The 25,351-nt window shown below is 43.2% G+C and overlaps 1 protein-coding gene across 1 annotated transcript in view; it reads right to left on the bottom strand.

Moving 5' to 3' along the window:
* Positions 1 to 6,018: 6,018 nt before the first annotated feature.
* LOC145850419 (uncharacterized) overlaps positions 6,019 to 25,351 on the bottom strand; it is a 39,681-nt gene continuing 20,348 nt past the window's right edge. The window contains exons 17-23 of the mRNA XM_082977791.1: positions 15,982 to 16,059; positions 15,790 to 15,843; positions 15,616 to 15,664; positions 14,855 to 15,085; positions 12,926 to 13,006; positions 11,308 to 11,493; positions 6,019 to 9,254 (exon numbers count right to left, since the gene is read on the bottom strand). Of these exons, the coding sequence (XP_082833917.1) occupies positions 9,235 to 9,254; positions 11,308 to 11,493; positions 12,926 to 13,006; positions 14,855 to 15,085; positions 15,616 to 15,664; positions 15,790 to 15,843; positions 15,982 to 16,059 (699 nt within the window). The 3' untranslated portion in view covers positions 6,019 to 9,234. The remainder of the gene's footprint in view (positions 9,255 to 11,307; positions 11,494 to 12,925; positions 13,007 to 14,854; positions 15,086 to 15,615; positions 15,665 to 15,789; positions 15,844 to 15,981; positions 16,060 to 25,351) is intronic.

Consider the following 25,351-nt stretch of genomic DNA (forward strand, 5'->3'; position numbering starts at 1 on the left):
AAGCCTAAATCAGTTCATGAGTAAAAATGTGCTTAATCAGTCACATAATAAGTTGCATGGACCCATTAAAACACAATTTCAAACAGATTTAACCACAAAGACCAGGGAGGTTTTCCAATACCTCGCAAAGAAGGGCACCAATTGGTAGATTGGTATAAAAAAAAACAGACATTGAATATCCCTTTCAGCATGGTGACGTTTGTATTATTATTATTTTTAAATCAACCCATCCATCAACCCCCATCTTCGGATGACAAAAATAATTTTTGTTGTTGTTTTTACAGCTTTTTGGTTACATTTACATACATTTTACATATTACATTTTACCTACAAGGAACATGGTGAAGTTAATAATTAAACTTTGGATGGTGTGTCAATACACCCAGTTACTACAAAGATACAGGCGTCCTTCCTAACTCAGTTGCCAGAAAGGAAGGAAACCACACAGGGATTTCACCGAGACCAATGGTGACTTTAAAACAGTTACAGAGTTTAACGGTTGTGATAGGAGAAAATTGAGGATGGTTCAACAACATTGTAGTTACTCGAAAATACTAACCAAATTGACAGAGTGAAAAGGAGGAAGCCTGTACAGAATACAAATATTCCAAAACATGCATCCTGTTTGCAACAAGGCTAACTGAAGTAATACTGGTAAAAATGTGGAAAACCAATAAACTTTTTGTCCTGAATACAACGTTTTTAAATTTGTATTTAACCTTTATTTAACCAGGTAAGACCCATTGAGGTTAAGAACCTCTTTTGCGAGGGTGACCTGGCATGAAGGCAAAACAGGGAAATAGCAGTGTGTACATTAAAAATGTACAAAATACACCCAAAATACAAAGTGTCACAAGTTACGGATACAATTGAATATCAGAAACAACTGCAGCTATCAAAAACAGTGTTATGGATCAGAGTCTTAAAAACAGGCAGGACGCTAACTCCCCTAACTTTAATATCTTTTGAAGCATGTTCCAGGATGAAGGGGCATTATGGGAAAAATATTGTTTCCCCATCTCAGTTCTAGCCTTAGGAACAGACAAGGACAGCAGCGACTGTGAACGAAGTGACTGATCTAGTCAGTGTGATATATTTCGGGCAATTCCAAGACAACACATTACTGAGTACCATTCTCCATATTTTCAAGCATAGTGGTGGCTGCATCATGTTATGGGTATGCTTGTAATATGTAAGAATTGGGGAGTTGTTCCGGTTAAAAAATAAATGGAATGGAGCTAAGCACAGGCAAAATCCTAGAGGAAAACCTGGCTCAGTCTTCTTTCCACCATACACTGGGAGATTTAATTCACCTTTCAGCAGGACAATAACCTAAAACACAAGGCCAAATATACACTGCCGTTGCTTACCAAGAAGACGGTGAATGTTCCTGAGTGGCAGAGTTACAGTTTTGACTTTAATCTACTTATAGATATATGGCAAGACCTGAAGAAGGTTGTCTATCAATGATCAACAACCAATTTGACAGAACTTGAAGAATTTAGAAAAGAATAATAGACAAATATTGCACAATCCAGGTGTGGAATGCTCTTATAGACTTACCCAGAAAGACTCACAGCTGTAAACGCTGCCAAAGGTGCTTCTACAAAGTATTGACTCAGGGGTGTGAATACTTACATAAATTAGATATTTTCCTAAATATTTCATTAAAATTTTTTTGACAAAAATGCAAAAAAATAAAGGTTTTCACTTTGTCATTATTTGGTATCGTGTATAGTGAAAGAAATTGTGAAAAAAAATCTGTTTAAACCATTTTGAATTCAGGCTGTAACACAACAAAATGTGGAATAAGTCAAGGGGTATGAATACTTTCTGAAGGCACTGTGTAAAGGAACAGATTTGACTTATTCCTTTAACTATATATATATTTATTTATTTTGTTACCAGTTTTGTTTTTTTCATTTATATTTCGAGGCAGCATGTTTGCACATAGGGTGCACCGATTGGTGTCACCTTGTTAGTAAGTATGTGTTACACCTGTGCTGGCTTGTCTATCTCATTAGTCGGAGGTGTTACACCTGTGCTGGCTTGTCCATCTCGTTAGTCGGGAGGTGTTATACCTGTGCTGGCTTGTCCATCTCGTTAGTCGGTGTTACACCTGTGCTGGCTTGTCCATCTCGTTAGTCGGAGGTGTTACACCTGTGCTGGCTTGTCCATCTCGTTAGTCGGGAGGTGTTATACCTGTGCTGGCTTGTCCATCTCGTTAGTCGGTGTTACACCTGTGCTGGCTTGTCTATCTCGTTAGTCGGAAGGTGTTACACCTGTGCTGGCTTGTCCATCTCATTAGTCGGAGGTGTTACACCTGTGCTGGCTTATCCATCTCGTTAGTCGGGAGGTGTTACACCTGTGCTGGCTTGTCCATCTCGTTAGTCGGAGGTGTTACACCTGTGCTGGCTTGTCCATCTCGTTAGTCGGGAGGTGTTATACCTGTGCTGGCTTATCCATCTCGTTAGTCGGAGGTGTTACACCTGTGCTGGCTTGTCCATCTCGTTAGTCGGGAGGTGTTACACCTGTGCTGGCTTATCCATCTCGTTAGTCGGAGGTGTTACACCTGTGCTGGCTTGTCCATCTCGTTAGTCGGGAGGTGTTACACCTGTGCTGGCTTGTCCATCTCGTTAGTTGGGAGGTGTTTCACCTGTGCTGGCTTGTCCATCTCGTTAGTTGGGAGGTGTTTCACCTGTGCTGGCTTGTCCATCTCATTAGTCGGGAGGTGTTACACCTGTGCTGGCCCAGGTGATATTTAAAAGTGGCTGGCCAAGGTGATATTTAGGAGTGGCTGGCCCAGGTGATATTTAAGAGTGGCTGGTCCAGGTAAAATAGATGTGTGAAGGTTAGTGTATTTTCTGTAGGGAAGCTAGTGATCCATCATGCATGAAATTCCTGGGAGTGTGTAAACATATATATTTTTTTTACCATAGCATTTTTGTATGTTCTCTATAGTTATGTACTTGAAAATGTATTAATTGACCAATTCGGCACATTTGGGCAAACTCCTGGCAGACTTGTGTAGTGATGTAATTCTTCACTGGATTAGTCTGAAACTTTGCACACACACTGCTGCTATCTTGTGGACAACATCTAAATTACACCTGGAATCCTATTTCAATGTATGGTCTTTCTCTTCAAAGGTAGAAAAATAGAAAACGCATGTTTTTTTGTTTGTATTATCTTTTACCAGATCCAATGTGTTATATAATTTCACATTTCCACAAACTTCAAAGTGTTTTCTTTCAAATGGTGTAAAGAATATGCATATCCTTGCTTCAGGTCCTGAGCTACAGGCAATTAGATTTGGGTATGTCATTTTAGGCGAAAATTGAAAAAAAGGGTCCGATCCTTAGGAGGTTTCAAGAGTGGCTGGCCCAGGTGATATTTAAGAGTGGCTGGCCCAGGTGATATTTAAGAGTGGCTGGCCCAGGTGATATTTAAGAGTGGCTGGCCCAGGTGATATTTAAGAGTGGCTGGCCCAGGTGATATTTAAGAGTGGCTGGCCCAGTGCTCCAGTTGAGCTTGAGAGATGTTGGGAGAGCTACACTTCACGTCAGCTGAGGCGCAATTTCGAGCTCAACCTATTTAAGTTTGAAAGAAGCCTGAGTTTTGGGTTTTCCCATGTTTATTTTGGTTCATATTCTTTTTATTCCCTATCCTAAGTTGTTGTGGGTTTTTCTTTTAGTTTGGCTTTTCGGAGCGAAACCTAGTGGGCATCCATGGTGGGTGTCTTTTAGAAACCCTTACTAGTGGCTTTGCCAACTTTCAGTGGGCACCCATGTGACTTTCAGAACCCCTTCCTCGTTTGTTTTAGTTGTCAAAGTGATTTGTCTTTGTTAGTTCCCTTTGTTGTGAACGACATTTTGAATTTGTCAGCTGGGAACGTAACAATATTGTAAAATTACTAAGTCAAGTCTGTTCCTTTACCAACCCCCTTCCTTACATCCATCCAGCCATCCATCCATCCATCCACCCTTCCATCCAACCACCCTTCCATCCATCCTTCCATCCAACCAACCTATTTCAACCAGGATTCCCCTGCTACCGAGCGTAGACGGTGTGTCCTCTCCTCTGACAAATACAGCCCTCTGTTCCCTTGCTGGGCTCTCATCTGGCCCTCAGCCTGCATGATGTCACCCCCTGTTGCGGGGACATATGTAGTGGAGAGAGGTGGCAAGGCAGGCAGGCAGGTGGGTAGTCAGCCACCCCCGGGTGTTTTAGCCTTAATAAGCCTGGTGGGATACTGGTGCTTTATGTACGGTAGGTGATAGGGTTGGGTAATGTGAGCTAGGGGGAAAGGAGGGATGGAGAGAGTTTTGGGAAAGGGGAGAATATGATAATTGTGAGAAGAGAGACAAAAAGTGAGAGAAGAGCGGGGGAAAGAGAGAGAGACTGTATGTGTGTGGGTTGGAGAGAGATTCTCTCAATAGGGAATTCAGTGGCCCAAGCACGGAGAGAGTCCTGAGAGAGAGCCAACACGGCAGCATTTAGACCAGTTACTTAGCCAAGATTCAAAGTAACCGTCCAAATACAAGTGCAAAAAATAGGTCACGACACGCACCCACGTACACACCCACGCATGTAAACATGCACGTACACACACACACTTATGCACATACACACACACCAGTGGAGGCTCCTCAGAGGAGGAAGGAGAGGACCATCCTCTGTGAATTTCATGAAAATTAAAAATAGTGAAACATTAAAAAAGTTATCCTTTTTAGAAAAAACTCTACAAAATATATTCACGTCACCAAATAATTGATTAAAACACAGTTTTGCAATGAAGGTCTACAGTAGCCTCAACAGCACTCTGTAGGGTAGCACCATGGTGTAGCCAGAGGACAGATAGTTTCTGTCCTGTTGGTACATTGACTTCAAAAACCTAGGAGGCTCATGGTTCTCACCCCCTTCCTTAGACTTACACAGTAATTATGACAACTTCCGGAGGATATCCTCCAACCTATCAGAGCTCTGCAGCATGAACTGAGATGTTGTCCACCCAATCAAAGGATCAGAGAATAAATCTAGAACTGAAAACATAAGCTACAGCTACTTTCCGCAGGTGCTGGAGTTGTAGGCAAACTCATGGAAAACAGAAAGGAAAACGCTGCACACTGCTGCCTATGCTCCCAGGTGATATTTATTTATAACAACGTTGTTATAAATAAATATCACCTGGGAGCATGAGCAGTAGTGTTCAGCGTTTTCCTTTCTGTTTTCCAAGCTTTTGGTTTTACTAATTTATTGCCACTGGGGCCCACCGGTGTAACTGCTAAACTGCTTACTGACGGTACACTGTAACGTTACTGCATGGTTGTAGCGGGTTTACTAACACGTTAGTTCTATTAGTTCTATGATGTTACTTCAGCTAATATGGTGACAACGGTGTAGGTTGTGTGTAGCGGTCATGATATGAAGGTTTGGCTAGGAAAGGTTTTTTCGCCTGGTCACATACAGCTGATGTGTTGTTAGTTGAAGTCCATAAGCAAAGGGAAAAAGTGAGAGGAGGAGTGTGCATAGATGTGAGAAGGAAGACAACAAGCTGTTTGTATGTGGCTATTTTACGTGCTGTTTGCATGTGATCAAGGGTGTATTCATTCCACCGATTCTGCTGAAAAACGTTTTTTAAACGGAAGCAAACGGAATTGAACGGGGATAAACATAACTGAATTTGTCCAATAGAAACTCTAATTTGCAACTGTTGAACTAATGATTACACCGTAGATCAGCTAGATGCAGGCAAGAGCGTGCAAGACGGTATTGAATGTGTCACTGTCTGTTCGTGTGTCACTGTCTGTCACCTCAAATCTTTCTCTCGACCTGTAAACTTTCATTCATTGGCTAGGTTGTAGCAACCTCATGATGGGAACAGGGAAAATGTGAAAATGTGAGGATCATGTAGTAGTAAGGTGAATGGAATATGAATGAAAGTCATACAATATGCTGTAATAAAACTAGTCCTCCCTCATCTTAAACGGCACCGACCCTCACTGACACACACAGTGGTAAAGGAACGTCATAGACTCATTGTTGTGATTCACTGACACACACAGTGGTAAAGGAACGTCATAGACTCATTGTTGTGATTCACTGACACACACAGTGGTAAAGGAACGCCATAGACTCATTGTTGTGATTCACTGACACACACAGTGGTAAAGGAACGTCATAGACTCATTGTTGTGATTCACTGACACACACAGTGGTAAAGGAACATCATAGACTCATTGTTGCGATTCACTGACACACACAGTGGTAAAGGAACGTCATGGACTCATTGTTGTGATTCACTGACACACACAGTGGTAAAGGAACGTCATGGACTCATTGTTGTGATTCACTGACACACACAGTGGTAAAGGAACGTCATGGACTCATTGTTGTGATTCACTGACACACACAGTGGTAAAGGAACTTCATAGACTCATTGTTGTGATTCACTGACACACACAGTGGTAAAGGAACGTCATGGACTCATTGTTGTGATTCACTGACACACACAGTGGTAAAGGAACGTCATGGACTCATTGTTGTGATTCACTGACACACACAGTGGTAAAGGAACATCATAGACTCATTGTTGTGATTCACTGACACACACAGTGGTAAAGGAACATCATAGACTCATTGTTGTGATTCACTGACACACACAGTGGTAAAGGAACATCATAGACTCATTGTTGTGATTCACTGACACACACAGTGGTAAAGGAACGTTATAGACTCATTGTTGTGATTCACTGACACACACAGTGGTAAAGGAACATCATAGACTCATTGTTGTGATTCACTGACACACACAGTGGTAAAGGAACGTCATAGACTCATTGTTGTGATTTAATGACACACATTCAAATAGTAAATACTCATTCTAAATTCACATAAACAGTGCCATTGGTGCACAATCATGTACCAATACAATAAACATCTTTCGGTAGTATCAGGGTTAAAGTGTTAAAAACTCTATCAGTAGTATCAGGGTTTAAACTCTATCAGTAGTATCAGGGTTTAAACTCTATCAGTAGTATCAGGGTTTAAACTCTATCAGTAGTATCAGGGTTTAAACTCTATCAGTAGTATCAGGGTTTAAACTCTATCAGTAGTATCAGGGTTTAAACTCTATCAGTAGTATCAGGGTTTAAACTCTATCAGTAGTATCAGGGTTTAAACTATTTCAGTAGTATCAGGGTTTAAACTCTATCAGTAGTATCAGGGTTTAAACTCTATCAGTAGTATCAGGGTTTAAACTATTTCAGTATTATCAGGGTTGAAGTGTTAAAAACAACTAGAACAAATTATGCACTTAGAAGTAGTACTATAGAATGTGCTATACTATAGAATGTGCTATACTATAGTACTATAGAATGTGCTATACTATACTACTATAGAATGTGCTATACTGTGGTACTATAGAACGTGCTATACTATACTACAGTACTATAGAATGTGCTATACTATACTACACTACAGTACTATAGAATGTGCTATACTATACTATAGAATGTGCTATACTATAGTACTATAGAATGTGCTATACTATAGTACTATAGAATGTGCTATACTATACAGAATGTGCTATACCATAGTACCATACAGAATGTGCTATACTATACTATAGTACTATAGAATGTGCTATACAATACAGAATGTGCTATACCATAGTACCATACAGAATGTGATACTATAGTACTATAGAATGTGCTATACAATAGTACTATAGAATGTGCCATACTATAGTACTATAGAATGTGCTATACTATAGTACTATAGAATGTACTATACTATAGTACTATAGAATGTGCTATACTATACTATAGTACTCTAGAATGTGCTATACTATAGAATGTGCTATACTATAGTACTATAGAATGTGCTATACTATACTATAGTACTATAGAATGTGCTATACTATAGTACTATAGAATGTGCTATACTATACTATAGTACTATAGCATGTGCTATACTATAGTACTATAGAATGTGCTATACTATACTATAGTACTCTAGAATGTGCTATACTATAGAATGTGCTATACTATAGTACTATAGAATGTGCTATACTATAGTACTATAGCATGTGCTATACTATAGTACTGTAGAATGTGCCATACTCTACTATAGTACTATAGAATGTGCTATACTATAGTACTATAGAATGTGCTATACTATAGTACTATAGCATGTGCTATACTATAGTACTGTAGAATGTGCCATACTCTACTATAGTACTATAGAATGTGCTATACTATAGTACTATAGAATGTGCTATACTATAGTACTATAGAATGTGCCATACTATACAGAATGTGCTATACCATAGTACCATACAGAATGTGATATACTATAGTACTATAGAATGTGCTATACAATAGTACTATAGAATGTGCCATACTATAGTACTATAGAATGTGCTATACTATAGTACTATAGAATGTACTATACTATAGTACTATAGAATGTGCTATACTATACTATAGTACTCTAGAATGTGCTATACTATAGAATGTGCTATACTATAGTACTATAGAATGTGCTATACTATACTATAGTACTATAGAATGTGCTATACTATAGTACTATAGAATGTGCTATACTATACTATAGTACTATAGAATGTGCTATACTATAGTACTATAGAATGTGCTATACTATACTATAGTACTCTAGAATGTGCTATACTATAGAATGTGCTATACTATAGTACTATAGCATGTGCTATACTATAGTACTGTAGAATGTGCCATACTCTACTATAGTACTATAGAATGTGCTATACTATAGTACTATAGAATGTGCTATACTATAGTACTATAGAATGTGCCATACTATACTATAGTACTATAGAATGTGCTATACTATAGTACTATAGAATGTGCAGGATACCTTTTGATTAAAACATGAAAGAACACATTCATAACATTCACATGGTGAGTCAACTATAATTGTCATAGTCCATAGAAAATACAATGCCTGTATTAGACCTGGGTTCAAATTACTGAAAAATAATTTGACTGTTAGCTTAAGACTGCCTGAAGTCCCAGATGGGCAGGGTTTTGAAAATATATGAAACCCATGCAGCTCTGGTCTATATGGGCTTTTCTCTCAAGTGTGGATAATCATTAGTTTACTTTAAATATTAAAAAACAGACCTGCACAAAACTTCTAACATTTTACACTGTGGCATTTACAAAAAAAATGATAGTCTTGATTGGCGGCTGTCTCTCACCTTCTAGGCTCAAGACCTGTGAAGAAACAATGAATGTGTTATGTAATGCAACAATAGCGTACTGCCCCTCCTTTGAGATTGCATTTGTGTGTGCCAGACTGTGTAATACAAATACATTTGTCAAACGGCAAGCTAAATCAAGTGCACTTCAAATAATGTGTTTGACCCGGCTGGCTGGTGTTTGCCCATGTTTATCCCAAGATTCACAATGGCTGTCTAGATCACCTCTCTCTTTTCTAGTGCCAGCTCTGGCTAGTCTGATTGGTTCCTTCCATCGTTGACCCCTTCTATTCCTGAATACCAACCTTGGCCCTGATTGATGGTGCATTCAAGTGCTGCATTTTCTTTTAGGAAATGTACTGTTGGTAGTTGTCAACAGACATGCTAGTTGTCACAACGGACATATTTTGAATATATGTACACTACCATTCAAAAGACGCCTCACAAGTCCTCAACTGGCAGCTTCATTAAATAGTTCCCGCAAAACACCAGTCTCAACGTCAGCAGTGAAGAGGCGACTCCGGGATGCTGGCCTTCTAGGCAGAGTTCCTCTGTCCAGTGTCTGTGTTCTTTTGCCCATCTTAATCTTTTATTTTTATTGGCCAGTCTGAGATATGGCTTTTTCTTTGCAACTCTGCCTAGAAGGCCAGCATCGCAGAGTTGCCTCTCCACTGTTGATGTTGAGACTGGTGTTTTGCGGGTACTATTTAATGAAGCTGCCAGCTGAGGACTTGTGAGGCGTCTGTTTCTCAAATTAGACACTCTAATGTACTTGTCCTCTTGCTCAGTTGTGCACGGGGGCCTCCCACTCTTTCTATTCTGGTTAGAGGCAGTTTGCGCTGTTCTATGAAGGGAGTAGTACACAGCGTTGTACGAGATCTTCACTTTCTTGGCAATTTCTCGCATGGAATAGCCTTCATTTCTCAGATCAAGAATAGACTGACGAGTTTCAGAAGAAAGTTCTTTGTTTCTGTCTATTTTGAGCCTGTAATCGAACTCACAAATGCTGATGCTCCAGATACTCAACTAGACTAACGAAGGCCAGTTTTATTGCTTCTTTAATCAGAACAACAGTTTTCAGCTATGCTAACATAATTGCAAAAGGGTTTTCTAATGCTCAATTAGCCTTTTAAAATTATAAACTTGAATTAACTAATACAACTAATACAACGTGCCATTGGAACATAGGAGTGATGGTTGCTGATAATGGGCCTCTGTACCCTTATGTAGATATTCCATAAAAAATCAGCCATCTCCAGCTACAATACTCATTTACAACATTAACAATGTCTACACTGTATTTCTGATCAATTTGATGTTATTTTAATGGACAAAAAATGTGCTTTTCTTTCAAAAACAAGGACATTTCTAGGTGACCCCAAACTTTTGAACGGTAGTGTATATGTCTCATTCCAAAATCTCCTCCTGTCATTCCCTAGTCATCCCTAGCGGTTTCCTACCTCTCCTCTGCTTCCCAAATCTCCTCCTGTCATTCCCTAGTCATCCCTAGCGGTTTCCTACCTCTCCTCTGCTTCCCAAATCTCCTCTTGTCATTCCCTGGTCATCCCTAGCGGTTTCCTACCTCTCCTCTGCTTCCCAAATCTCCTCCTGTCATTCCCTGGTCATCCCTGGTGGTTTCCTACCTCTCCTCTGCTTCCCAAATCTCCTCCTGTCATTCCCTGGTCATCCCTGGTGGTTTCCTACCTCTCCTCTGCTTCCCAAATCTCCTCCTGTCATTCCCTAGTCATCCCTAGCGGTTTCCTACCTCTCCTCTGCTTCCCAAATCTTCTGTAGTTATTTCAATAGAATACAATATTTGCTTTATTGGTACATTTGGACTGAAAAGTCCTTCTTTTTTTGCTGTCACAGTACCCAACCTGCCTCTGGAGCAATTAGGGGTAAAGTGCCATGCTCAAGGGCACAACGGCGCTAGATAGCACATGGGATATTGAAGCCAGTAACCCTCCGGCTGTTGGTTCACCTCCCCCCAGATGTCCCCCGTCAACTGAGGGATTCCTCCCCGTCAACTCTAACCTGGAGACTACTACCGGCATCAAGTAGTTCCCTACCTCTCCTCTCTTTCCCACACCACCTCTGACAATCGTGTTTGGTGTTGAAGCGGTTGTGGTTGCCCTCACAACCCCCGTAGACAAACGGCCGGCACTCCCCGGAGCGGGGGTGGTAGTACCACAGCAGGACATACTCCCAACACCCCCCCTCTGACATGGGCTGCAGGCAGGGGTCAGGGGTCAAGTCTAAAGCAAAAGTAGAAACAATATAACCTGGTCACAGATCTGTTTGTGCCAAACATGACGATGACTGTAGGAGCTAGACAGCACAAACAGATCTGGGACCAGTCTAATCACTAAATTATAGGAGTTAAGTATCAGAGAATTAAGAGAAGCTTTTCTGAGGCATGTTTGACAAGAGTGAACACATTCAAAAACATGTAGAATTAGGAATATTATCCTCAGTGAATTAAAATTCTTTGTGGAAACCAAAGAAATAATGTTCATTGTGCTGTGATATCAAGCGTTTGAGTCATTGCTAGATCATCCATTAATTAAGTGAATAATGTTTTTTAATAGTTTTGCCTTTCAATGTGGGTTGCACATTCATTCATAAATTCTAGCGAGCGCACACCAACACACACACACTCTTATCTTTCTCATCCCGCATTGTGCCCCATACACTCCCTCCTTATTACAGACTAATATAAGAGAGAGAGGGAGAGACAGAGAGGGAGAAAAAAAATGAAGAGAGAGAGACAGAGAGAGAGAGAAAGATGAAGAGAGAGAGAGCGAGAGAGAGAGAGAAAGAGAGAGGAAGAGGGGAGAGTGAGAATGAGAGAGGGAGGGAGGGAGAGAGAGAGAGGGAAAGATAAAGAGAGAGAAAGAGGAAGAGAGAGAAAGAAAGAGAGAGGAATAGAGAGAGAGGGGGAAAGAGAGAGAGGGAGAGAGAGAGAGGAGAGAGTAAGAGAGAGAGGGAGGGAGAGAGAGAGAGAGAGAGAGACAGAGACAGGGAGAGGAAGAGAGAGAGACAGAGAGAGCAGAGAGAGAGAGGGAGCGAGAGAGAGAGGGGGGGAGAGAGGGGAGAGATAGAAAGAGAGAGAGAGAAAGAGAGAGGGAAAGAGAGAGCGAGAGAGGGGGAGAAAGAGAGAGAGGGAAACCAAAGAGAGACAGAGAGAGTGAGGAAAGAGAGACAGAGAGAAAGAGAGGAAGAGAGAGAGAGAAGACAGAGAGAGAAAGAGAGACAGAGAGAGGAAGAGAGAGAGAGAGCGAAAGACAGAGAGAAAAAGAGACAGAGAGAGAGAGAGATAGAGAGAGAGAGAGAGAGAGAGAGAGAGAAAGGGGGGAGAGAGATAGAGAGATAGGGGAGCGGGGTAGAGAGAGAGGGAGAGAGAGAGAGAGAGGAAGAGAGAAAGAGAGCGAGAGAGAGAGAGAGAGGGAGGGAGGGAGATAAAGAGAGAGAGGAAGGGAGAGAGGGAGGTAGGGAGAGAGAGAGGGAGAGAAAGAGGGGGGAGAGAAAGAGGGGGGAGGGAGGGAGGGATTGAAAGTGAGAGAGTGCAAGTGAAAAAAGAAAGAATCAAAATGACAAGAGGAGAGGAAGAAGCGCAAACAAGAGGAAGAGGAAAGATGGAGAAAGAAAAGAGAGAGATGGAAAGGAAAACAAGTTCCATTCATTCACCTGATGAGTGTGGCCCAACTCCCGGAACCCTTCTTCTCCTGTGCCTCAGTCCCCAATCCGCTCCCCTGTTGGCTCCAGAGTCTGAAGGCCGAGAGAACTCATTAGGTTACAGACAGGTGGATTCAACCATTTATCACTATGTGGGGCCTGCTGTGAACCACTCCCACTCCTCTAATCAACACACAGGGCCCTTGATAAATGTCAACTCTATTGGCCCGGGTCTAAAGTATTACACTATACAGGGAATGGAGTGCCATTTGGAATACAGCCGTGGTCTGCAGACTCGGCACTGACCCACTTCAGTCTGTCCGACTGACATGGTCTGTCTTACTGACTCTCTATAGGTTCATACTGGAGGATGAACAGGGAGACATGGAGGAAAGGATTTATGACCAATAAGACTAATGACAGATGGAAATGTCTACGAATGTCCGTTATCTCCAAGTCGGATGTTTGTCTGTGACTGATACATTTTGCATGTAAAATACACTGCATTTACGGGGAGATTATGGAGTTTGTATTTTATTCTTATTTAACTTTTTTTATCAGGAAAATCAAGTCTAGTGTAATGGAATCAATGTAATACTCCCAAAAGTGATAACCCCGCCCATCTGGCACACCAGGCAAGTTCAATCAAACGCTCAGAGCATTTGAAAATATCCAATATTTTGGAACTCAGGTGACCTGTACGTTAAGCTAGATGTCACGATCCCGGGCGGGGGATTACACATAACAATAGTGACATTGACATTGACAGGGGCAATGTGAGCCTTTGATTATTTCCCATCACTTTGGTTCAATGGAACCTGAAATAGGGATTCAAATGGGATGAGAAGCCCAGTAGCCTCGGGCTGGCTAGCCTAGGGTTGGTTAGCCTAGGGTTGGTTAGCCTAGGGTTGGCTAGCCTAGGGTTGGTTAGCCTAGGGTTGGTTAGCCTAGGGCTGGCTAGCCTAGGGTTGGTTAGCCTAGGGTTGGTTAGTCTAGGGCTGGTTAGCCTAGGGTTGGTTAGCCTAGGGTTGGTTAGCCTAGGGCTGGCTAGCCTAGGGTTGGTTAGCCTAGGGATGGCTAGCCTAGGGCTGGCTAGCCTAGGGTTGGTTAGCCTAGGGCTGGTTAGCCTAGGGTTGGTTAGCCTAGGGTTGGTTAGTCTAGGGTTGGTTAGCCTAGGGCTGGCTAGCCTAGGGTTGGTTAGCCTAGGGTTGGTTAGCCTAGGGTTGGTTAGCCTAGGGTTGGTTAGCCTAGGGATGGCTAGCCTAGGGTTGGTTAGCCTAGGGTTGGTTAGCCTAGGGTTGGTTAGCCTAGGGTTGGTTAGTCTAGGGTTGGTTAGCCTAGGGCTGGCTAGCCTAGGGTTGGTTAGCCTAGGGTTGGTTAGCCTAGGGTTGGTTAGCCTAGGGTTGGCTAGGATAATGACCCGCGATAACACTGTGTTTTGATTGCTTCTTTCTGCCTCTCTCTCTCTTTCCCTCTGTCTTTGTCCTCGTCCTTTTCTAATACGTAGTAATAAACCACTCAGAATGGAGAGTCTAGCTTCAGAGTTGTGGTCAACTCTGGAGGTTAGTAAATAGATGGATAGGATATTAGGTTGGTCTAAGCGGGGGTCTCACCTATGGACAAGGGAAGTGTTTACATGAAGAAAAAAACAACAGCTTTTTATTTATTCGTTCCTCAAATAGGTGGGGTATTAACAATACATTTCTGTGGATATTTGTCTGGAATTTCGACCCGAATAAGAACCAACCCCACAGTTTAAATATCATTTTATTCAACATTCGTGACAGACAAGAGACGTTTAGGTTTTCTCCTGTGTAAAAAAGTGTGGCTATGCTGTACAGGAATGGAAAGCAGCATGACATCGGGACTAGGGCCATATATGTGGTCAGGAGCTTGGACCGCTACACCAAACTATGGCACCAACTTCTAACTTTGACTTACCGGTAAGGTTGTCATCACCTGGGGTCCCCTCCTCTCGCAGGGGGATGGGGGGAGGAGTGGTTGATCCTACCAGCTCCTTTTCAAGTATTTTCTTGTCCTCTTCCTCCTCTCCCATCTCATCCTCAGGTAGGCTGCGTGTGAGGATGGATATAGGCTCGTCCGGATCCCTCTCAAACAACATGCTCTCAGCATCCGGGTCCTTGGACTTCACCACAAACTTCAAGTTCATCCCTGCAACAACCACAGACAGAATAGTCAGTGTTTCCCCTACCATTGAATAAACATGAGCCTGCCTTAAATAGGCTTTTACTGGTTTCAATTGACAATTTCATAGTCTGGTATTCACACCTCGCCTGGAAACTAATGGAGGACATTTGATATGATACATTTGATATGATATGTTGACACAAAAGGAATTCTCTACTTTAATGATGTTCACTACGGATAAGGCAACAATGCCTTTCTCCTCAAAGTTGTGGAGGTGTAAACTAAAGATGCGTTTGACCCTGTGGTTGTAGGGCCCTATGGGTTCTGGTGATGGTTTATGGTTTATGAGTCTGGTTTATGGTTTATGAGTCTGGTGTTTGTGAATGACTCCGGTCGGTCACGGTGTCCCCTCTCTCAACGGGCCATTCCATAGAGAGGGCACACCAGATGGCAGAACACACAGGGGCGCCATGCCGCAGCAGTGGGAGTTGTAGAATGTAGAACAGACACACAGACCTGCATGCGCACACACAGCGAAACACAGAAACACTCACCGCACTGGTTCACAACCTCTTGGTTGACCAGCTCCTTCACCTCCTCGGCCTGAGAACAGAGAGGGCAGAGTGCTGCTTAGACCCTGTCTTCAACCAAGCTGTCTGTCAATACAAATATGTCTTGGGCCAGGTAGGTGTCAAACGTGTGTGTGGGAATAAGTAAGATGCACTTACAGAGAGTCCGGGTTCCCCTTTCTCTCCCTTCAGTCCCTCGTTTCCGAGCTCTCCCTGGAAAAGACACAGTGGTTATTATCACAGCAGTTATTACTGTCACCCAGCCTAGTGACAGTAACTCCCATTAGGTATTGATACATGAACAACAACATGTGTGTGAGTGTTATGTGTCTGGTCTAAGAAGTAGCTTACACTGCCTCCTCTTTGTCCTGGACTTCCAGGTGGTCCTGTCTGACAAGGCTTCCCTCTGCCTCTCCTGCCCCTCTCTCCCTGGGACAACAACACAGCAAAATGGAGAACGCTCTTACTCACACAGGTGCTGCGCATGCTAGTGAGCCCACGCACATGTGTTCTCACAGGCACAAACAGACAGGCACACAGATAGACACACACACACACACACACACACACACACACACACACACACACACACACACACACACACACACACACACACACACACACACACACACACACACACACACACACACACACACACACACACACACACACACACACACACAGAGATAGACACACACACACAGATAAACACACACACACACACACACACACACACACACACACACACACACACACACACACACACACACAGATAGACACACACACACAAACAGATAGACACACACACAGATAGACACACACACACACAGATAAACACACACACACACACACACACACACACAGATAAACACACACACACACACACACACACACACAGACAGACACACGCACAGATAGACATACACTCTCTCACATATAAATACAAACCGACAACTTCCTTCAATCTAAATTCCATTATACAAAAATGGTATAGTATTATAAGAGACCCACGTATTTCCCTACTACGTACTTCCCTTCCACGTACTTCCCTACTACGTACTTCCCTACTACGTACTTCCCTTCCACGTATTTCCCTACTACGTACTTCCCTACTACGTACTTCCCTTCCACGTACTTACCTACTACGTACTTCCCTACTACGTACTTCCCTTCCACGTACTTCTCTACTTACTTCCCTACTATGTACTTCCCTTCCACGTACTTCCCTACTACGTACTTCCCTACTACGTACTTCCCTTCCACAGACTTCCCTACTACGTACTTCCCTACTACAGCTTCCCTTCCACGTACTTCCCTACTACGTACTTCCCTACTACGTACTTCCCTACTACGTACTTCCTTCCACGTACTTCCCTTCCACGTACTTCCCTACTACGTACTTCCCTTCCACGTACTTCCCTACTACATACTTCCCTACTACGTATTTCCCTACTACGCACTTCCGTACTACGTACTTCCCTTCCACGTACTTCCCTACTACGTACTTCCCTTCCACATACTTCCCTACTACGTACTTCACTTCCACGTACTTCCCTACTACGTACTTCCCTACTACGTACTTCCCAACTACGTACTTCCCTTCCACGTACTTCCCTACTACGTACTTCACTTCCACGTACTTCCCTACTACGTACTTCCCTACTACGTACTTCCCTTCCACGTACTTCCCTACTACGTACTTCACTTCCACGTACTTCCCTACTACGTACTTCCCTACTACGTACTTCCCTTCCACGTACTTCCCAACTACGTACTTCACTTCCACGTACTTCCCTACTACGTACTTCCCTACTACGTACTTCCCTACTACGTACTTCCCTACTACGGACTTCCCTACTAAGTACTTCCCTACTACGTACTTCCCTACTACGTACTTCCCTACTACGTACTTCCCTACTACGTACTTCCCTTTCATGTACTTCCCTACTACGTACTTCCCAACTACGTACTTCCCTTCCACGTACTTCCCTACTACGTACTTCCCTACTAGATACAGCCCTACTACGTACTTCCCTACTACATACTTCCCTACTACGCACTTCCCTACTACGCACTTCCCTACTAAGTACTTCCCTACTACGTACTTCCCTACCACGTACTTCCCTACTACGTACTTCCCTACTAAGTACTTCCCTACTACGTACTTCCCTTCTAAGTACTTCCCTACTACGTACTTCCCTTCCACGTACTTCCCTACTACGTACTTCCCTACTAAGTACTTCCCTACTACGTACTTCCCTACTAAGTACTTCCCTACTACGTACTTCCCTTCTAAGTACTTCCCTACTAAGTACTTCCCTACTAAGTACTTCCCTACTACGTACTTCCCTTCTAAGTACTTCCCTACTACGTACTTCCCTACTAAATACTTCCCTACTAAATACTTCCCTACTACGTACTTCACTACTAAGTACTTCCCTATTAAATACTTCCCGACTACGTAGTTCCCAACTAAGTACCTCCCTACTACGTACTTCCCTACTACGTACTTCCCTTTCATGTACTTCCCTACTACGTACTTCCCAACTACGTACTTCCCTTCCAAGTACTTCCCTACTACGTACTTCCCCACTACGTACAGCCCTACTACGTACTTCCCTACTAATTACTTCCCTACTACGTACTTCCCTACTAAGTACTTCCCTACTAAATACTTCCCGACTACGTAGTTCCCAACTAAGTACCTCCATACTACGTACTTCCCTACTACATACTTCCCTACTACGTACTTCCCTACTACGTACTTCCCTACTACGTACTTCCCTACTAAGTACTTCCCTACTACGTACTTCCCTACTAAGTACTTCCCTACTAAGTACTTCCCTACTACGTACTTCCCTACTAAGTACTTCCCTACTACGTACTTCCCTACTAATTACTTCCCTACTACGTACTTCCCTACTAAGTACTTCCCTACTACGTACTTCCCTACTAAGTACTTCCCTACTACGTACTTCCCTTCTAAGTACTTCCCTACTAAGTACTTCCCTACTAAGTACTTCCCTACTACATACTTCCCTTCCACGTACTTCCCTACTAAGTACTTCCCTACTACGTACTTCCCCACTACATACAGCCCTACTACGTACTTCCCTACTAATTACTTCCCTACTACGTACTTCCCTAATAAGTACTTCCCTACTAAATACTTCCCGACTACGAAGTTCCCAACTAAGTACCTCCCTACTACGTACTTCCCTACTACATACTTCCCTACTACGTACTTCCCTACTACGTACTTCCCTACTACGTACTTCCCTACTAAGTACTTCCCTACTAAGTACTTCCCTACTACATACTTCCCTACTACGTACTTCCCTGCTAAGTACTTCCCTACTACGTACTTCCCTACTAATTACTTCCCTACTACGTACTTCCCTACTAAGTACTTCCCTACTAAGTACTTCCCTACTACGTACTTCCATACTATGTACTTCCCTACTACGTACTTCCCAACTACGTACTTCCCTTCCACGTTCTTCCCTACTACGTATTTCCCTACTACATACAGCCCTACTACGTACTTCCCTACTACGTACTTCCCTACTACGCATTTCTACTAAATACTTCCCGACTACGTAGTTCCCAACTAAGTACCTCCCTACTACGTACTTCCCTATTACGTACTTCCCTACTACGTACTTCCCTTCTAAGTACTTCCCTTCTAAGTACTTCCCTACTAAGTACTTCCCTACTACGTACTTCCCTACTACGTACTTCCCTACTACGCACTTCCCTACTAAGTACTTCCCTACTACGTACTTCCCTACTACGTACTTCCCTACTACGTACTTCCCTTTCATGTACTTCCCTACTACGTACTTCCCAACTACGTACTTCCCTTCCACGTACTTCCCTACTACGTACTTCCCTACTAGATACAGCCCTACTACGTACTTCCCTACTACATACTTCCCTACTACGCACTTCCCTACTACACACTTCCCTACTAAGTACTTCCCTACTACGTACTTCCCTACCACGTACTTCCCTACTACGTACTTCCCTACTAAGTACTTCCCTACTAAGTACTTCCCTACTAAGTACTTCCCTACTACGTACTTCCCTTCCACGTACTTCCCTACTAAGTACTTCCCTACTACGTACTTCCCCACTACATACAGCCCTACTACGTACTTCCCTACTAATTACTTCCCTACTACGTACTTCCCTAATAAGTACTTCCCTACTAAATACTTCCCGACTACGTAGTTCCCAACTAAGTACCTCCCTACTACGTACTTCCCTACTACATACTTCCCTACTACGTACTTCCCTACTACGTACTTCCCTACTACGTACTTCCCTACTAAGTACTTCCCTACTAAGTACTTCCCTACTACATACTTCCCTACTACGTACTTCCCTGCTAAGTACTTCCCTACTACGTACTTCCCTACTAATTACTTCCCTACTACGCACTTCCCTACTACACACTTCCCTACTAAGTACTTCCCTACTACGTACTTCCCTACCACGTACTTCCCTACTACGTACTTCCCTACTAAGTACTTCCCTACTAAGTACTTCCCTACTAAGTACTTCCCAACTACGTACTTCCCTTCCACGTACTTCCCTACTACGTACTTCCCTACTACGTACTTCCCTACTACGTACTTCCCTACTACGTACAGCCCTACTACGTACTTCCCTACTACGTACTTCCCTACTAAGTACTTCCCTACTACATACTTCGCTACTACGTACTTCCCTACTAAGTACTTCCCTACTACGTACTTCCCTACTAATTACTTCCCTACTACGTACTTCCCTACTAAGTACTTCCCTACTAAGTACTTCCCTGCTACGTACTTCCCTACTACGTATTTCCCTACTACGTACTTCCCTACTACGTACTTCCCTTTCATGTACTTCCCTACTACGTACTTCCCAACTACGTACTTCCCTTCCACGTACTTCCCTACTACGTACTTCCCTACTACGTACTTCCCTACTACGTACTTCCCTTCTACGTACTTCCCTTCTAAGTACTTCCCTACTAAGTACTTCCCTACTACGTACTTCCCTACTACGTACTTCCCTACTACGTACTTCCCTACTACGTACTTCCCTACTACGCACTTCCCTACTACGCACTTCCCTACTACGCACTTCCCTACTAAGTACTTCCCTACTACGTACTTCCCTACTAAGTACTTCCCTACTAAGTACTTCCCTACTAAGTACTTCCCAACTACGTACTTCCCTTCCACGTACTTCCCTACTACGTACTTCCCTACTACGTACTTCCCTACTACGTACAGCCCTACTACGTACTTCCCTACTACGTACTTCCCTACTAAGTACTTCCCTACTACGTACTTCCCTACTAATTACTTCCCTACTACGTACTTCCCTACTAAGTACTTCCCTACTAAGTACTTCCCTGCTACGTACTTCCCTACTACGTATTTCCCTACTACGTACTTCCCTACTACGTACTTCCCTTTCATGTACTTCCCTACTACGTACTTCCCAACTACGTACTTCCCTTCCACGTACTTCCCTACTACGTACTTCCCTACTAAGTACTTCCCTACTACGTACTTCCCTTCCACGTACTTCCCTACTAAGTACTTCCCTACTACGTACTTCCCCACTACATACAGCCCTACTACGTACTTCCCTACTAATTACTTCCCTACTACGTACTTCCCTAATAAGTACTTCCCTACTAAATACTTCCCGACTACGTAGTTCCCAACTAAGTACCTCCCTACTACGTACTTCCCTACTACATACTTCCCTACTACGTACTTCCCTACTAATTACTTCCCTACTACGTACTTCCCTACTAAGTACTTCCCTACTAAGTACTTCCCTACTACGTACTTCCCTACTATGTACTTCCCTACTACGTACTTCCCAACTACGTACTTCCCTTCCACGTTCTTCCCTACTACGTACTTCCCTACTACATACAGCCCTACTACGTACTTCCCTACTACGTACTTCCCTACTACGCATTTCTACTAAATACTTCCCGACTACGTAGTTCCCAACTAAGTACCTCCCTACTACGTACTTCCCTATTACGTACTTCCCTACTACGTACTTCCCTTCTAAGTACTTCCCTTCTAAGTACTTCCCTACTAAGTACTTCCCTACTACGTACTTCCCTACTACGTACTTCCCTACTACGCACTTCCCTACTAAGTACTTCCCTACTACGTACTTCCCTACTACGTACTTCCCTACTACGTACTTCCCTACTACGTACTTCCCTTTCATGTACTTCCCTACTACGTACTTCCCAACTACGTACTTCCCTTCCACGTACTTCCCTACTACGTACTTCCCTACTAGATACAGCCCTACTACGTACTTCCCTACTACATACTTCCCTACTACGCACTTCCCTACTACACACTTCCCTACTAAGTACTTCCCTACTACGTACTTCCCTACCACGTACTTCCCTACTACGTACTTCCCTACTAAGTACTTCCCTACTAAGTACTTCCCTACTAAGTACTTCCCTACTACGTACTTCCCTTCCACGTACTTCCCTACTAAGTACTTCCCTACTACGTACTTCCCCACTACATACAGCCCTACTACGTACTTCCCTACTAATTACTTCCCTACTACGTACTTCCCTAATAAGTACTTCCCTACTAAATACTTCCCGACTACGTAGTTCCCAACTAAGTACCTCCCTACTACGTACTTCCCTACTACATACTTCCCTACTACGTACTTCCCTACTACGTACTTCCCTACTACGTACTTCCCTACTAAGTACTTCCCTACTAAGTACTTCCCTACTACATACTTCCCTACTACGTACTTCCCTGCTAAGTACTTCCCTACTACGTACTTCCCTACTAATTACTTCCCTACTACGCACTTCCCTACTACACACTTCCCTACTAAGTACTTCCCTACTACGTACTTCCCTACCACGTACTTCCCTACTACGTACTTCCCTACTAAGTACTTCCCTACTAAGTACTTCCCTACTAAGTACTTCCCAACTACGTACTTCCCTTCCACGTACTTCCCTACTACGTACTTCCCTACTACGTACTTCCCTACTACGTACTTCCCTACTACGTACAGCCCTACTACGTACTTCCCTACTACGTACTTCCCTACTAAGTACTTCCCTACTACATACTTCACTACTACGTACTTCCCTACTAAGTACTTCCCTACTACGTACTTCCCTACTAATTACTTCCCTACTACGTACTTCCCTACTAAGTACTTCCCTACTAAGTACTTCCCTGCTACGTACTTCCCTACTACGTATTTCCCTACTACGTACTTCCCTACTACGTACTTCCCTTTCATGTACTTCCCTACTACGTACTTCCCAACTACGTACTTCCCTTCCACGTACTTCCCTACTACGTACTTCCCTACTACGTACTTCCCTACTACGTACTTCCCTTCTACGTACTTCCCTTCTAAGTACTTCCCTACTAAGTACTTCCCTACTACGTACTTCCCTACTACGTACTTCCCTACTACGTACTTCCCTACTACGCACTTCCCTACTACGCACTTCCCTACTACGCACTTCCCTACTAAGTACTTCCCTACTACGTACTTCCCTACTAAGTACTTCCCTACTAAGTACTTCCCTACTAAGTACTTCCCAACTACGTACTTCCCTTCCACGTACTTCCCTACTACGTACTTCCCTACTACGTACTTCCCTACTACGTACTTCCCTACTACGTACAGCCCTACTACGTACTTCCCTACTACGTACTTCCCTACTAAGTACTTCCCTACTACGTACTTCCCTACTAATTACTTCCCTACTACGTACTTCCCTACTAAGTACTTCCCTACTAAGTACTTCCCTGCTACGTACTTCCCTACTACGTATTTCCCTACTACGTACTTCCCTACTACGTACTTCCCTTTCATGTACTTCCCTACTACGTACTTCCCAACTACGTACTTCCCTTCCACGTACTTCCCTACTACGTACTTCCCTACTAAGTACTTCCCTACTACGTACTTCCCTTCCACGTACTTCCCTACTAAGTACTTCCCTACTACGTACTTCCCCACTACATACAGCCCTACTACGTACTTCCCTACTAATTACTTCCCTACTACGTACTTCCCTAATAAGTACTTCCCTACTAAATACTTCCCGACTACGTAGTTCCCAACTAAGTACCTCCCTACTACGTACTTCCCTACTACGTACTTCCCTACTACGTACTTCCCTACTACGTACTTCCCTACTACGTACTTCCCTACTAAGTACTTCCCTACTACATACTTCCCTACTACGTACTTCCCTGCTAAGTACTTCCCTACTACGTACTTCCCTACTAATTACTTCCCTAATACGTACTTCCATACTAAGTACTTCCCTACTAAGTACTTCCCTACTACGTACTTCCCTACTATGTACTTCCCTACTACGTACTTCCCAACTACGTACTTCCCTTCCACGTTCTTCCCTACTACGTACTTCCCTACTACATACAGCCCTACTACGTACTTCCCTACTACGTACTTCCCTACTACGCATTTCCACTAAATACTTCCCGACTACGTAGTTCCCAACTAAGTACCTCCCTACTACGTACTTCCCTATTACGTACTTCCCTACTACGTACTTCCCTTCTAAGTACTTCCCTTCTAAGTACTTCCCTACTAAGTACTTCCCTACTACGTACTTCCCTACTACGTACTTCCCTACTACGCACTTCCCTACTAAGTACTTCCCTACTACGTACTTCCCTACTACGTACTTCCCTACTACGTACTTCCCTACTACGTACTTCCCTTTCATGTACTTCCCTACTACGTACTTCCCAACTACGTACTTCCCTTCCACGTACTTCCCTACTACGTACTTCCCTACTAGATACAGCCCTACTACGTACTTCCCTACTACATACTTCCCTACTACGCACTTCCCTACTACACACTTCCCTACTAAGTACTTCCCTACTACGTACTTCCCTACCACGTACTTCCCTACTACGTACTTCCCTACTACGTACTTCCCTTCTAAGTACTTCCCTACTACGTACTTCCCTTCCACGTACTTCCCTACTACGTACTTCCCTACTAAGTACTTCCCTACTGCGTACTTCCCTACTAAGTACTTCCCTACTACGTACTTCCCTTCTAAGTACTTCCCTACTAAGTACTTCCCTACTAAGTACTTCCCTACTACGTACTTCCCTTCTAAGTACTTCCCTACTACGTACTTCCCTACTAAATACTTCCCTACTAAATACTTCCCTACTACGTACTTCCCTACTAAGTACTTCCCTACTAAATACTTCCCGACTACGTAGTTCCCAACTAAGTACCTCCCTACTACGTGCTTCCCTACTACATACTTCCCTACTACGTACTTCCCTACTACGTACTTCCCTACTACGTACTTCCCTACTACGTACTTCCCTTTCATGTACTTCCCTACTACGTACTTCCCAACTACGTACTTCCCTTCCAAGTACTTCCCTACTACGTACTTCCCCACTACGTACAGCCCTACTACGTACTTCCCTACTAATTACTTCCCTACTACGTACTTCCCTACTAAGTACTTCCCTACTAAATAATTCCCGACTACGTAGTTCCCAACTAAGTACCTCCCTACTACGTACTTCCCTACTACATACTTCCCTACTACGTATTTCCCTACTACGTACTTCCCTACTACGTACTTCCCTACTAAGTACTTCCCTACTACGTACTTCCCTACTACGTACTT

Source organism: Salmo salar, chromosome 07 (genome assembly GCF_965601325.2).
Source record: "Salmo salar chromosome 07, fSalSal1, whole genome shotgun sequence".
NCBI lineage: Eukaryota > Metazoa > Chordata > Actinopteri > Salmoniformes > Salmonidae > Salmo > Salmo salar.